The sequence below is a fragment of the Culex pipiens genome, chromosome 1, assembly GCF_016801865.2.
Source record: "Culex pipiens pallens isolate TS chromosome 1, TS_CPP_V2, whole genome shotgun sequence".
NCBI lineage: Eukaryota > Metazoa > Arthropoda > Insecta > Diptera > Culicidae > Culex > Culex pipiens.
In genome coordinates this window covers 48,651,825-48,666,776 of record NC_068937.1, presented here as the reverse complement: position 1 = coordinate 48,666,776, position 14,952 = coordinate 48,651,825, and the positions used below count along the sequence as shown (strand labels likewise).

Sequence of the window (14,952 nt, the reverse complement as noted above, 5' to 3'; positions counted from 1 at the left end):
TCTTCGAAAATACTCAAATTTTCATAAGTTGCAATATGGGTATCAAACGAAGCGAAATTGTGTATGATTTTTAACTTTATTAGAGTTTTTTGGATTATACTAAAATTTTCACAAAATACCGTATTTTTTCGAAACGAATGGAAATTGTTATACTTTTTAACATTATATGAATTTTTTTGAAAATACTAAAATTTCACTAAATACCGTATTTTTTAAACTACTAAAATTTTATGGATTTGCAATATGGGTGTCAAACGAAGCGAAATTTTATATGAAGCGTGCAAAATTTGAATGTATTTTTGAAGCTTGCAAAATTTGATGCCCATATTGCATATTAAGAAAAATTGAGTATTTCCGAAAAAAATACGGTATTTTGTGAAAATTTTAGTTTTTTCAAAAAAAAAAACTCTAATAAATCTAATCTAATCTAATCTAATCGAACACAAGCGCAGCCAGTCCGAAGAAAGCATCCTGGAAGAACCTGTGGTTAGATTACGCCCCAAGTTCTTTCTTGTCAATATTAATAATTGCAGTACATCCGAGTTACCCCGAAAATGTATAGCAAAAATTAAAGCGGCCAGGCCAACTGCGTTGCATTAACCGCAGAGACAGATTCTGTGAACGGACCACATTTCACAGAATCAACAGGGGAGGAAGGATGCGTGGACATACCGTACCAAACGCTCCGTTGGGTGCGGTGTGAAAAAAAAAAAACTCTAATAAAGTAATAAAAATACAAAATTTCGCTTCGTTTGAACTCATATTACAAATTTAAGTATTTTCGAGAAAAATGCCGCATTATGTGAACAATTTTGAGTATTTATACTTTGAAAATCAGGCCGATGCAAATATTTTTCAATGTTTTTGTCCCTCGGCTCTGGCCGGGGTAGGGGGGGGGGGAGTAAGGGGGGGCAAAAAATATAATTATTGAAATAAAAAGCTAAAGTCTAAACATTTGAATGCAAAAAGTGTTAAAAAGTTGATCTGCAATCATTAGTTTTCAAAAATGTAAGGTTTGACGAAAACAAAAAATGTTAGCGTGAAGGAACTTTTGGCGATAATAAATATCGAAAATTTTCTAAAATTCAAAAGATTTTTAAATCAACCCAAACATGCCAAAAATGATTCTTAACGAAGGGGAACGCATTTTAAATTGATTTCAGCTGATTGTACTAAAATTTGAAATGAAATTTTGAAGTTTTTTGAAAACATATTTTGTTTGCCGCCCTGAACTTTATATACAATTTGTACCAGCTTTACTACATTTAAAAATATATATATTCTTAGTGAAAGCATTGAAAATTTGACATGATTTGGTTGAATTAAGTCGTTTTCTGAAAGATTTTAAAAATGAGTTATCTCTATTATCGGCAATAAGATTATCCATCAATAACCATTATCGATATCGTTAGATGATAATAGTATCGACGATAATTTTATCGATTAACAACCTTGGAATAAATAAAAATGCTTCATCTACATTCCGACATTGTAACGTCACGAAATTATCGACATTTTTCTTCCGAAAACTATTCGTATTTTATCAGAAACATCTGAATCTTAAATATTATTACAGACTCGGGTCATGAATTGAATTTTGTACAACAAAACAAAAAATGTAAGGTTTGACGAAAACAAAAATGTTAGCGAAAACAAAAACTTTTTGCGATAATAAATATCGAAAATTTTCAAAAATCTATAGATTTTTAAATCAACCCAAAGGGAAACTATTTGAAGTCAAACTATTTATTTAAGAGCGAGTCCACGAGCATAGCATACCCATCTCGCATCGACCTCACCAATTTGCCTGAAATGTTCAGGGGTTGTTTGTACATATAAAACTAGCATCTGGCCCTAATATGAGCACTCTGAGTCAACGGGAAGTGGGGCAAATAGGGACACAACGTGTTATGGTTCAAAAACGTCAAAAATCTTCAAAAGGCTGTTGAGCAATTCTCTACGAAATCGGTCTTTTTTCTTTAATTTTAATTTTTGTATTTTTTAATCCGACTGAAATTTTTTTGGTGCCTTCGGTATGCCCATTAGGGTGGGTACGTTTTTCAAAAAGTTCTCGGATCAAGTTTTAGTATGGTTCCCCTTGTAGGGCATGCCCATAAGGACTTTCATGCCAAATATCAGCTCATTTGGTTGTAAACTGGCTGCGCGCATCAGGGTTAAAGTTTACATGGGAATTACTATGGGAAATTGGAACTTTTTGTTCAAACGCTCCTACAGGTCTGGGAAAATCACGCGCCAACTTCTGGTATGGTCAGGCCTATAGAGAATGGTCTGGAGAACACTTTTCCCGAAGAGAGCATATTGATTCGTCGTCCCTAGACCTGGCGCATCGGCAAACAATCCGATGTCTCCGGAATCAACGGTTTTCCCTCAAAAAGCATCAAATTTTCCTTAGCATGCTATGAAAGCTTGATGAAAATCGCGATGTCATACGTCAGGCAGCTACCACGTGGTTGAAATATTTGCAAAAAAATACAAATTTGCTATGCAAAGATTCTGAATTCGACTAAATAATATCAGAAAATTGATGTTTTCTTACTCTCACCCAAACTACTCACCATTTTCTAATGTCAATATCTCAGCAACTAATGGTCCGATTTTCAGTGTTAAAATATAAAACATTCGTGAAATTTTCCGATCTTTTCGAAAAAAATATTTGAAATTTTTTTAAACCAAGACTTACATTTCAAAAGGGCCAAACATTCAATATTACGCCATTTTAAAATGTTAGTCTTGGTTTAAAAATTTCAAATATTTTTTTCGAAAAGATCGGAAAATTTTACGAATGTTTCATATTTTAACATTGCAAATCGGACCATTAGTTGCTGAGATATCGACATTAGAAAATGGTGTGTTGTTTGGGTGAGACTTAGAAAACTTCAATTTTCCTGTTTTTAAACCTTTGCATGGCAATATCTTAGCAACTAAGGGTCGTATCAACAATGTTCAAAAATGCAAAATATAGAGAATTTTCTCAGCTTTTCAAAAATATTTTTATCAGAGGTGAACAAAAATGTGCACTTATTTAAAAAAATAAAAAACTGCGACTATTTCAAAAAAGTCACCTAAAAATAGATTTAACTTGAAAACGATGCACTTTATCAAAATTTCACTAAAGTACTTTTTGATTGCAAATTTGATTTTACATCGAAAAATGAAGTTAAAAAATTTTTGCGACCAATTTTTCGATTTTTTGAAAAAATCAGTATTGATTAAAAAATTCATAACTCGGTCAAAGATTTTTTGCACAACCTGGAAATTTCTGAAAAGTTGGAATTTTATGTCCTCTAAAAAATATCAAAAAATAAAAAAAATAGTGTTTTTTTTTGCAAATCAAGTTTTAGTGACAAAAAATTAATTAAATTAAAATAAAAATTAAATTAATTTTTTTTACCGTGTATCATTTTTTTCAGTGTAGTTCATATCCATACCTACAACTTTGCCCAAGACACCAAATCGATCAAAAAAATCCTTCAAAAGATACAGATTTTTGAATTTTCATTTATTATTTTTGTATGGCCAGCTGCCAAATTTGTATGGAAAATTATATGGCCAAACTAATGATGCAAAATGGCTTCTTTGGGCATACCGAAAGCACCAAAAAAGTTTCAGTCGGATTAAAAAATTGAAAAAAAATTGAATGACCGAAATCTGAGAGAACTGCTCTGTTACTTAGGTAAAATTCGATTCGAGACGATCAAAAATTTTAATGATTGGATTTAATCACCAACTTGGTATTTATTCAAAATACCGTAAAACGGGGTGACTTTGATAGCCGGGGTGACTTTGATAGGTTTGCTATTTTTCCGCAAAATGAAGAGTACAATCAAAATACGTACGGAATTGTTTAGAATCATACTGACCGTGGTAGAGATGCGTTCAAAGTACCTCAAAAAGAACTTTTCATAAAATTTTTAAAAGTTTAAAAAGTTAATTAATCATAGTTAAGAAAATGTTGATGAAAGTCATTATTTTAAACTTCTCAAAGTGTCATGATTTTCTCAATGAACATGATTTTGAATCGGAAAACGGAATTCATTTTCGGATTCTTTGGACAATTTTCCACTAGGAGAACGGTAAATAAGTTTGTAAATAATAAATAATATGTGTTTTTGAAACACAATTAAAAAAAAGTCTCCAAATTTATAGGCAATTTCAGTTGAACAAATTTCATGTAAAATGTGAAAACTTGTGATTCGTGTTTCGAATTCCGTATAAAATACAATATAAATCAATAATTTTATAAACAAAACCAGTTTTAACAAATTTCACGCCTAATTCCGTCTTTTTAATAATTTTACCTGAAATTTATATGTATTTTGTTAAAAAGCTTATAAACTTAGTTAACTAAATATAAACATATATTTTTTTTCTTAAAAACTATATCAGCTAGTGATGGTACAATTAGCGTACAAATAAAGTTTTAACATCTTAAATGTGATTTTAACAAGAAAAACTATGACTATCAAAGTCACCCCGGAATTTAAACTAAGAATTTTTAACGTAACTATTTTTCTTAACACTATTGAAAAAACTTCTTTTACAAAATAGTGCATGGACTTTGTGTGGCCTACCCAGTACATGTTTTAAAAATCATAATCTTGAGAAAAACCTTACCAATTGGAAAATATTGCAAAAACAAATTGAAATCCTATCAAAGTCACCCCGGTTTACGGTACTACAAATTTTAACGAAACTGCAACTGCAAACAGAGTTTATATTTTCGCAGAAAAATACTATATATATGTATAATGCATTTTCCAATAACGGTTTCATTAAAATGTTGAAGTTCTGACCTCTAGATTAGGCTGGGACTAACATTTACTTCCCCATCCGACGGAAGGCGTGATCTGACAAATCGACTGGGATCGAACCCGGGCCAACTGTGGTGCGAGACAACCACTAAACCACCGGACACGGCTTCTTAAATGATTTGGAAAATTTAAATCAGAGATGGCGGCCAAAATGACGACGATGAAATATCGAAAAAAATATATTTGGTAACGTAATAGGTAATGATCAACTCTCTTTTTATTATCTGAAATACCTAAGAAACCTTCAGATAATCGAAGTTTGGTTAACCGAAACTTCGGATAATCGAGTATTAACTGCATCCCGATAAATAATGTAAGTAAAATAAATTTAAAAATTAAACAAAAGGAAAGTATTGGTTTTCGATTTCAACCTAGGTTGCCTTCTTTAATCATCTCATCTTTCTAATTTTAGAATAAAACTTTCGTTTTCAATTTAAAAGTTCAAAATTACCTTTCCTAACAGTGCGCAACATCCATCCACTGATATTCTGTGACGTTGCTCTTGTTCCATTCCACACTCATGACATCTGTGAATGCACAACAGTTCTGTACCGACTATTCGTCTCCCCCCCCAATAACCACCCCTTTCGCAAAACCAACCCCTTCTTCCCGTTATAACTTCCTTCTCCAAACACAGACGCTCGTATCGCGACTCACCGCACAAACACACAGCAAAACAGTGCAGTTTGCCAAGAAGAAGTTTTGCTGATGCGAGTTTGACAGTTCAGTTCGTCGGTTCAAGTCTGGATCTAGTTAGTCGTCGTTTAGTATACCGCGATACCCCGAGCCGACCACGACCAAGCCTACTACGGTCTACCCAGCTAGTAGCTCTTCTCTAGCCTACTTCGAGTGCGCGATAGTGTCCGAAAGTCACCTTTCTTCGCTGAACGCCGCGACGCCAAAACTCTGTTTGGTTGGAGAGTTGGTACATTTTTGTTTGTTTCACTCCGTATTTTGGTCTATGTGTTACCCGTTGAGACACCACTCTGGTCATTAGTCTTCGTCAGCGTTACGAACCGGGTCGGTGTGCCGAAGGAGATATTACGCAAAGGTGTCGCTCAACCTGTCGCGGGTGGAATTAGGCAGATTGCTTTCTAATTGACCGATTGGGCTGATAAGAATCGCTGGTGGAACTTCGCTTGGGGACAACCCCTGTCGATAAGATTACGAACCAGGATGAAAGCGTTAACCTTGGAGCAGATATTGAACCTGTGCGGCATGGTTGCCTACTGCCAGGAGGTGAGTACATATAAAAAAGTTCCCGTAATCCTTAGTTATCAAGTCATGCCATCTAGTAGTCCTTTCTTCCCACTTCGGAAGGAATCCTCTGGAAGGATCCGTCTCCTTTTTCACCTTTGCATCATCATCGGCCGTGTAGCCGTGTCGCGGTTGACGTTTCTAACCTTCACAGAGCTGTGGGGGTTACCAGATATTTATACTCCAGGTCCCCCCCGTCCGTCTCTTCCCGCCCTTCTAGTGCTCCCCAACCTTGGTCAGTTGGTGCAGTAAAAACTGTCAAGAGTTTGTTGTGACAGCCCGCCCGTACATACCTGCTGTTCTACCTTCGCTCGGAATGTCTGGAACTGTATCACTACCACAACCAGCGAAGCAGGCGCCGCGTGTGCGCATAGCGGCCGCGGCCAGCTGTTTTGACGGAGTTGGCGTGGTGGTTGGGCTGCTCCAGCATAGCATGGCCTACTGAACTAGAGACACGTGCAAATTTTTCGCGCAGTTGTGTTGGTGTGGAGTCGTGCGAATTTTTATAACCGCTGCGAGACTGGAAGTTTGTAGTTTCAACTTTGCTTTTACAGTCTCAGTTGATTTCAAATTCTTCAAAAAAATATTTTTGCCTGGAGAAAGCAGAAATTACAAGTTTTTCTTTTACAAAATTGCCACTGTTCTTGTTTGACCTGGAACATTTATTTGGGTTTGTCTACTTGGATCAACTCGGATCATTTTGCACTATCCGACAAAATTGTTGAGCAAGATTTTTTAAACTTTTTCCTATCTTGGTGATTCTATAAATATTGGCACACAGATTGTATTTTTTGAAAACATTTTTTGTACATCCAGACTCCAGCCTCTATTATCCGAAGTTCTCAGACAAATTCACATCGTTGTTTTATTTTAGGTCGTTGTGCCCAATTATGACCCCAAAAATGCTATAAAGTTATTTGGAAATTTTAAATCCAAGTTGGCAGCCAAAATGGCGATGATGAAATGTTGAGAAAATATTTTATTAAATATTCAGGCAACCAAAATGTGACTGCAGAACTTAAATTTGCTGTTAAAAGCGAGAAAAAAAAAACGTGAAAAAAGATGATTTTGTCCGTGACTTTTTTATTCGAAGCCTTCGAATAGTCGAAACTTCGGATAATTGGGTCTGGACTGTAAACCATATTTACACAACGGAATGGGAGTGTGTAAAACGAGAATCGTTTAAAAAAAGAATGTCCATGACTTAAATTGAGAATATGACTTAAATTAAGTATCTTAGGGATCTCGTTATTGGTCGGAGAATTTTCCAAAAGTTTCAATTGAATTTTGTTTAGTTATGTTAATAAAACATTTTAGCATTGTTTTGGGACATCTAGGGTGTTCTAGTCCATCAGAAAATTCCGGGAATTTTGTGCAACAGGCTTACCAAAGAAACAAGTCGAAACTTCAAGATTTCGACAACGGATCCTACCCAGACTGCTTCCGTGAGTGCGGTTAGCTACAGTGCATTGTTGTAACAACTTATTGGGATGATCTGAGTCATCCAAGAACTGCTTGGAGTCAAGACCGGTGGGTCTACCGCCGTAACTAGCAAGAGGTCGACTATTTTTGACCCCAGGACATACCCGCATAGCTTCAATGAGTATGGCAGACTACATTGCTGGTATTTGATTGAGTCAGGACTGTGTAACATTCCGCATTTCAGTTACAAATTTATACTATTTTGATATCATCTTACTTTACTTATGAATGATGTTCTTTTCAAATGAGAAAATCTGGTTAATTTTATACTAAATTAGGTAATTTTCTGTTCAGAATATATTATAAAAAATATTTGGAAATTTTACATGCCAAAAAAATGCTTTTGAAAACATTGTCGTTTTTTTACTTGCCACGAAATGCACCACTGCACTAAACAAACAACGACTTTGACGCTCTTGAAACTGCGTCCGGCCATCACCGACTAAACTACATTTGCACTAATCAATGAGTTTGTGTCCGTCCACGTTCACAATCCTTCCTTCCACTCCCTGACTGTGGGCTGACGCTTCTTCAGTAAACATCACGCGTCACGTCACGGCTACTATCTCTTATCGCACTGAAACTGCAGTCGGCTCGCTTGCATGCAGTAAACAACACGCAAACAAGCTGGATGATACGGTTTATTGAGGGTGTATTTGAATTTTCTGGCCTCGAATATAAAACTTATTAAAGACATTATTTTTGCAACCAATTTTTGAATTTGCAAAAAAAATTATTATATAAAAATAAAACAAATTGGAAACAATATTTCTACTATTACCTTCGGAATACCAACGACAAAGCATCAACATTGTTTTTCTAAATTGCCGAGGTCACTAAAACGTCTCGGCTGATTCTACGGAGCAATTTTCGAATTCACGCCCCACAATGAATGTGAAGAATTCGCATACGCCGAATGCGCGATTACGTTGCCAATTCGAAGACTGTATCTCTCTACTACACAATACTATGCCATACGACGATCAGCTGGTTGACCTTCCCTGACTTGCACTGTCTACCGGACACGTGACTTGGAGTGATAGTATAGCAAATTTCGGGGAAACCTTGTTTGCTGCCCACCTTACTACGGTTTTTGCGTTTTTTTCAGTTTTATTAACACTTGTGACCTTTGGAGAAATGTTTGAAAATGTTTAAACTAAATAATATTTAAATTACATCTTAAAACTTAAAATACTTCTGGAACTCACAAATTTCACAATAAAATTTGTGTGAAAGAACTAAAGACGTTACTCTGTAAAGTTTGTCAAGGTTTGACGCTAGACGATTGCCTTCTTTTTTATTAACAGCTATTTCCTTGCAAGTGATTCATATATTGAAGGCACGCGACGTTTTGTGTTTGGTCCAAAATTCACTGTCTGTTTATACGGCTTGGGAGGAGAGCCAAACTTTCAGTTTTTGTTGAAGGACAATGCAAAAAATGAGATTTAAAGACATCCATAACTTATAAATTTTAAATATATTTAAATTGGTAGTAAAATTAGTAAGTAAAATTGTTCTAATGAAAAATCAAAAGTTAAAACATACTTGAAATAAAATCCAAACAGAAAATTGTATTTTGAACTGTTTTTAAATAATGGCACTTATATTTTCATGAAATTTTTTTTTTCTTTGCAAAATCAATAGGTCACAAAATTAAGTGAAAATTTGGACAATGGCATTTTAAAATGAGTTGCTGCTTTCAGTTATTTTTTCTTATGGCAGTTCTCCCACAAGAATTACATAGTAGAAAAGACATAAACTGCTCGAATGGAAGTGTTCCATTGAGTTTTTCTACTTTCGTCAAATCTCGCCTATTGTAATAATTTTTTGCAATCCAATGATTGCTGATAACGCGGCAGAGGAGAAAAACTCTACACAGAGTAATTCTCTTCAATTTAGCTATTTTCATTAGAGATTTTGTATTATTAATTCGGATGAAGCTTTGTCCAGTTCACAAATCAAGCCTAACTTTTTGAAAAGAGCAAAAACACTTATTTAAATAATTTTAAAAGTGTGGAGATTTTTGTAATGAAAAGAGCAGAAAATTTCACAACAGTTATCACATGAATGAATTTTAGACATTAAAAATCGAACCAATAGTTGCCAAGATTTCAATCAAGGTGATGACACTGAGTAAAACACACTTTTTACAACACAGTAAAAAAAATCATTGTTATATTACATCTGGGAAGAGTTACTTATTTTCTGTCAGAAAAAAAAAACAACGTTACCTTTTTAAATTACACCTTCCAAATTTAAACATTGTTTTACTGTTTAATATTATAATTTCGAGAGGCTTTATCTTAGCAATCAGTTGTCCGATCAACGAAGTCTGAAAACAAAAATTAAGGGGTTACATACATGTATATCGGCAAAAAAGTCAGAGGTAAGTATGAGCACAAACTTCAACTTTTTTTAAACTCTGTTTTCAGGGCATTTAAATATACATTTTCACCTATTAACAAAAAAAAATGAAGATATGTGGCTGCACCATTGCCGAGATATAGCAATTTCAAGTTAGCAGTTTCATTAAACGGGTGCCACGATATTTCAACACTGTTTTGACCAAATCGGCTCCAAATTTGGTGAAGACTCGTTAAACTGATTTCGTGTGCATGATGAAGCCCGATTTTCAAAAAGTTTATTTTTAAAAAAAGACAAAAATATTTTTGTGTTTTTCAAATAAAAAAAAAACTGTTAGTTTTTGACTTTTGTATTTTTTTAAAAAGCCTTCACCTCAAATTTCAGCCAATTTGGTCCATCCCAGCTCGAGATATCGTGGCACCCGTAAATCAACTCGGGATTTAGAGAAAAACGCCAAAAAAGTTTGGGCATGGCAAAATTTTAAGCTTTAATCGTCTCTTACTCAGTTTAATCATGAAATATTTTCATGAAACTTTCAGGAGTGATTAAAAATTATCTTGTGAGTGGATTTAACAAATATTCTGCAATATAAAATTTTGTGATTTTCTACATGTATGTAACCTCTTAAAGAAAATTTCCTCAGTCATACAAAAAAATGCTGCTGGATTTTTTAATCCCCTAGAACATTTAAAAAGACTATAAAAAAATAACCTATTTAAGGAATTTAAATTTCAGTAATAAAAAGTTAAAAAGGGATTTTGTTGTGTGCTCTTTTTTCTGAAAAGTCCTAACCTATAAGTTTGCCCAAGACACCAAAGCGATCACAAAAAAAATCCTTCTCAAGGTACAGATTTTCGATCATTCATAAGGTACTCATTTGGTATGACAATTCCGCAAATTTGTATGGAGACTTGTATGAAAAACTAATGATGCAAACTGACCTCTTTTGACATAAGGATTACATGAGAAATGTTTCATAAAAAAACTACCATACCTATAATACGACAAAAACAAATGTTTAAATGTGAAACATTTGTAAAATTATCTGATCCTTTCGGAAACAACAATCTAAAAATGATGGAATCAAGACTAATGTTTGAAATGTAATGTTTGTAATGTAAGTCTTGATTCCATAATTTTAAGAATATTTTTTTTCAAAAGACCATAAAATTTCACACCCATAAAAATGATATTCAACTTTTCCAAAATTACAAGTTGAATCACCAAACCTACAAAACGACTCAAAAAAATAAAACAATGTTAAAATGTAAAACATTTGTAAAATGTTCTGCTCCTTTCGATTTTTTTTAAATAATGGAATCAAGACTAACATTTCAAAATGGCCAAATATTTAATATCACGCCCTTTTGAAAAGTTAGTCTTGATTTCAAAATTTTCAAAATATCTTTTCAAAAGATCATAAAATTTCACGAATAAGCATTTGCAAGATTTTAAATTTGAAAATCAGTTACTGATGGCTCAAAAGTTGCGGGGTTTTGTCCCCTTAAACATATTTAAAAAAAAACTACGGATTATGGAAATTTTTAGTTAATTTAAAAATCTTCATTTTTTTTCTTCCGTGTTCCGGAATAGTCCTACTACTTGCCGAAGTTCACACACAAGATGTTGATTCTAGTCTGAAACTTCTATTCTATATATTGTCTAGTTTTCCCACCCCACATAACATGTAAACACACACATATTTGTCAATAACAGAACACAAACAGGACGAAAAGGTCAGTGAACTTGTCCTGACCGTACATTTTCTTGTAGGAAAACCACCTCAGAACAGTCCCATTCCCTGACAGACCTTAGCGCAGGTCAGAACAGTAAAGTTTCTGTAAAATACAGCCAAGTTTACGCAAATAAAGTCTTTTTGTATTAAACAGTTTTGTTCTTTGTAATCTGAGTGATGTAATTTGTTTTTACCGGAAAAGAAAGTGCGACAGGATCAACAGACGTTCTTATATGCGCAATCAACACTAAATCAAATATTAACGTACCAATATTGTATGAACAGCTGCCAAAATATGTGGAGACTTGTCTGGGTAAACCGATGACACAAAATGGTTTATTTGGTCAGCGGGATGACCCCAAAAAGTTTGAGCAACATAAAAAAAAACAAATAAAATCCATTTCCGGAATTCAGAGATATCACTACACGGAGAAAAAAGAGTTCCCAAAATCGTGAACAAAAACGTACCATGGCATTTGAACACTTTTTTCTCCGTGTACATATCAACCCTTGCTAAATAATATTTTTAATTTGAGTCTGATGAATTGCGTTTTAGAAAGTAGTTTTCAAATAACCGCAAGAAATGTTACAAAATCATCAAATATTAAATGAAATAACATTATTTCAATTTACATCGAAATTAAGAATACCCACCAATTTTTGCAATGACCTTGCCCCTGACTCAAACAACCTTGCCGTGGCGTTTTGTCCGTTTCTCTTGTGTCTCGCGTGACGTAACGACCCCGTGATTGTTCCTTTGCGAACGCAAACGTCGGACAGATATTTTGACTCAACTCAAGTGTAGGTAGGTGCGATATCTAGGCCACACGCCGTCATGGGATGGTCGTTAAAATTTTCAAACAAAATTTCCTGCGAAAATCTCTACTCTGATTCTGACGTTACGCGCACGCGTAACTCTCTTGCTCTTTGTGAGACTTTTAGTTAAATTTGAAGGGCAATATTGTATTGCTATGAGAGAATGTAAGGTCATATGAGAAAATTTCAGGTTTTTTTGCATTCGTTTGACGCCATTATGGCGGTTGCTATAAAAAAGTGACAGCTGCGTTTTGGCGACGACCATTATAAAAACGAGCAAACAAAGGAAGCTTCACCTTAATGATAGCAATTACAATGTCTTTCAAGAGTATCCTTCCACGATATGCGTGTTTACATTTTATTTATACAAATTCTCTTTTTCATATCTTTTTCTTCTCGAATTTAATCTGAGCGCGAGAGTGGCAACCTGCCGTCCTGAACTAGACCTTCTCATTTTCATTGCTTAATCCGTGTGATATAATTTTGAAACTTCTCCCAAAGAACCGCATTTTTAAGTTCGGAGTGGCCCCACGGCAGTCTTTCGGTTGGGGTTGGCCACTCTTGGCACATCGTCCTCGTCCTCGTGGGTTTTAATCACTAATTACATTGTTCGTGTAGTGTTTTATGCTTGTACTTGTTGTGTCCGCACACAATTTAACGGAGAAGCCTCAGGTGGAACACGCGGTGCGGATATTAGATTCAATTAGTGTTCTGGACGGGGGCGGTTGTGGTTTGTTGTAGGTAAAAGTGAGGTTCGCCAGTACCAGTGCAAATGCAGAACGTGGCTGGTTGCACGTGAAACTTGTCCAGCAGTGCCGTTGTGGTTTTGGGCGGTTCCATGAATTAAAGCTTAAAAAATTAAGGTTACAACATATGACCCATCTGCTGTGCCTTTCAATAGTATTTGTTAGTTCAATTTAGAGTGTATAAAAACAAGAAGAAGAAAACAAGCAAGTCGTTGACCTTGGTCCAAGCAGCCACATGAGCCTTCGTGGTTTACCCCTGAGTTAACGAAAAACCTTGCGAAAGGTCGTCGCGTGCAAGTGCAAGCAACCAGAGCAACCAAAACAAGTTAAAAGGAAAAGTTATCGATTAACTTATTTGTGGATTTGTGTCACCATGGCGGCGGCAGGAGTTGAGAAGAAAAAGATCGAAACCAAGAAGGAGGATGAAGAGGTATAACATCTAGTACACTCTAATACACCCAGGCAAAGCGCGCTGCTTCGTGAGATGATGTTTATCAAACTGCTAGTGGATGATGATGATGATGGTGTGATGTTGTTATTATCTTTGTTAATTAACACGGTTATCTTCGCTAAGTCTGCCGAGATAGACTGTGATGAGAGATTAGGCATCAATGCGAGAGGAATTAGCTTAGATGTGCAGGATGTGTTGAATTCTTGGTTTACACACTTAGATTTTTTTTACCGAATTCGGTAAAGTTTACCAAATTTTTAACAGCTGAACAGTTCGGTAAACTGAAAATTACCGATTTAGGTAAAAATTTACCGTTCGGTAAACGTCAAACCTTAGTTTTTTTAAAACACTTTTATAGGACCTTTTCAAATAAAACTCTAGAACTGTACTGCTCAATCGAGAAATTACTGCTCAATCGAGAAATTAAAAGTAAGCGTGTGTGCAACATGGAGTTAAACTTTCTGTGCAGTTGCTGTGAAGGTTCCCATGGCACTTTGAAAAGTTTAACTCCATGTTGCACGCACACACTCTCACTTTTAATTTCTCGATGTTGTATTTCACTGCACTTTTTTCAATTAGGTGTTGAAACCGTGCCGTGGCTTTTGGAAATCATTCTTTACTTGACTTAATCCAACCATACCATACAAAACATTCAATGCCTTCTCTAATAATACAATTTTTGATAATATAGTAAAGTTTCAAAGTTTAAATACTCAAAAATTTTATAAAATGCCGCATATTTTGAAAATACTTAAATTTTCATAATTTGCATTATGAGGTGAATTTTCACTTTATGAAATATTTTTTCACAAAATAACATATTTTTCGAAAATACACAAATTTTCATTAATTTCCAATATGCACACTTAGATTTTTTTACCGAATTCGGTAAAGTTTACCGAATTTTCAACTGTTGAAATTATCGAATTCGGTAAAAACTTACCGAAATTCGGTAATGAAGTTCATTATTGTTCAACGTACAACCGAAATTCGGTAAAAATTTGTTCATTTGGACAGATGGTTTACCAATCTAAACTTTACCGATTTTTCAACTACCGAATTCGGTAAAAAAATCTAAGTGTGTGGGTATCAAACGAAGCGCTATTTTATATTAATATTTTCACTTCATTAGAGATTTTTCTTTCTGAAAAACAAAATTTTCACAAATACATTAATAAATTTATTTTAAAACATATTGAATATTGGTATCAAACCAGAGTTGTTTTTTGTAAATTACTGAAATTTTCATAAAATATCGTTTTTTTCGAA

The 14,952-nt window shown here is 34.5% G+C and overlaps 1 protein-coding gene across 3 annotated transcripts in view; it reads left to right on the top strand.

Moving 5' to 3' along the window:
* Positions 1 to 5,624: 5,624 nt before the first annotated feature.
* LOC120416401 (calcium-binding mitochondrial carrier protein Aralar1) overlaps positions 5,625 to 14,952 on the top strand; it is a 32,189-nt gene continuing 22,861 nt past the window's right edge. For 2 of the 3 annotated variants that reach the window (XM_039578149.2, XM_039578147.2), the window contains exon 1: positions 5,625 to 6,071. In XM_039578149.2, the coding sequence (XP_039434083.1) occupies positions 6,009 to 6,071 (63 nt within the window). In that variant the 5' untranslated portion in view covers positions 5,625 to 6,008. Of the gene's footprint in view, positions 6,072 to 13,367; positions 13,663 to 14,952 lie in introns of those variants that run through there. The other variant, XM_052709347.1, reaches the window with a different exon arrangement.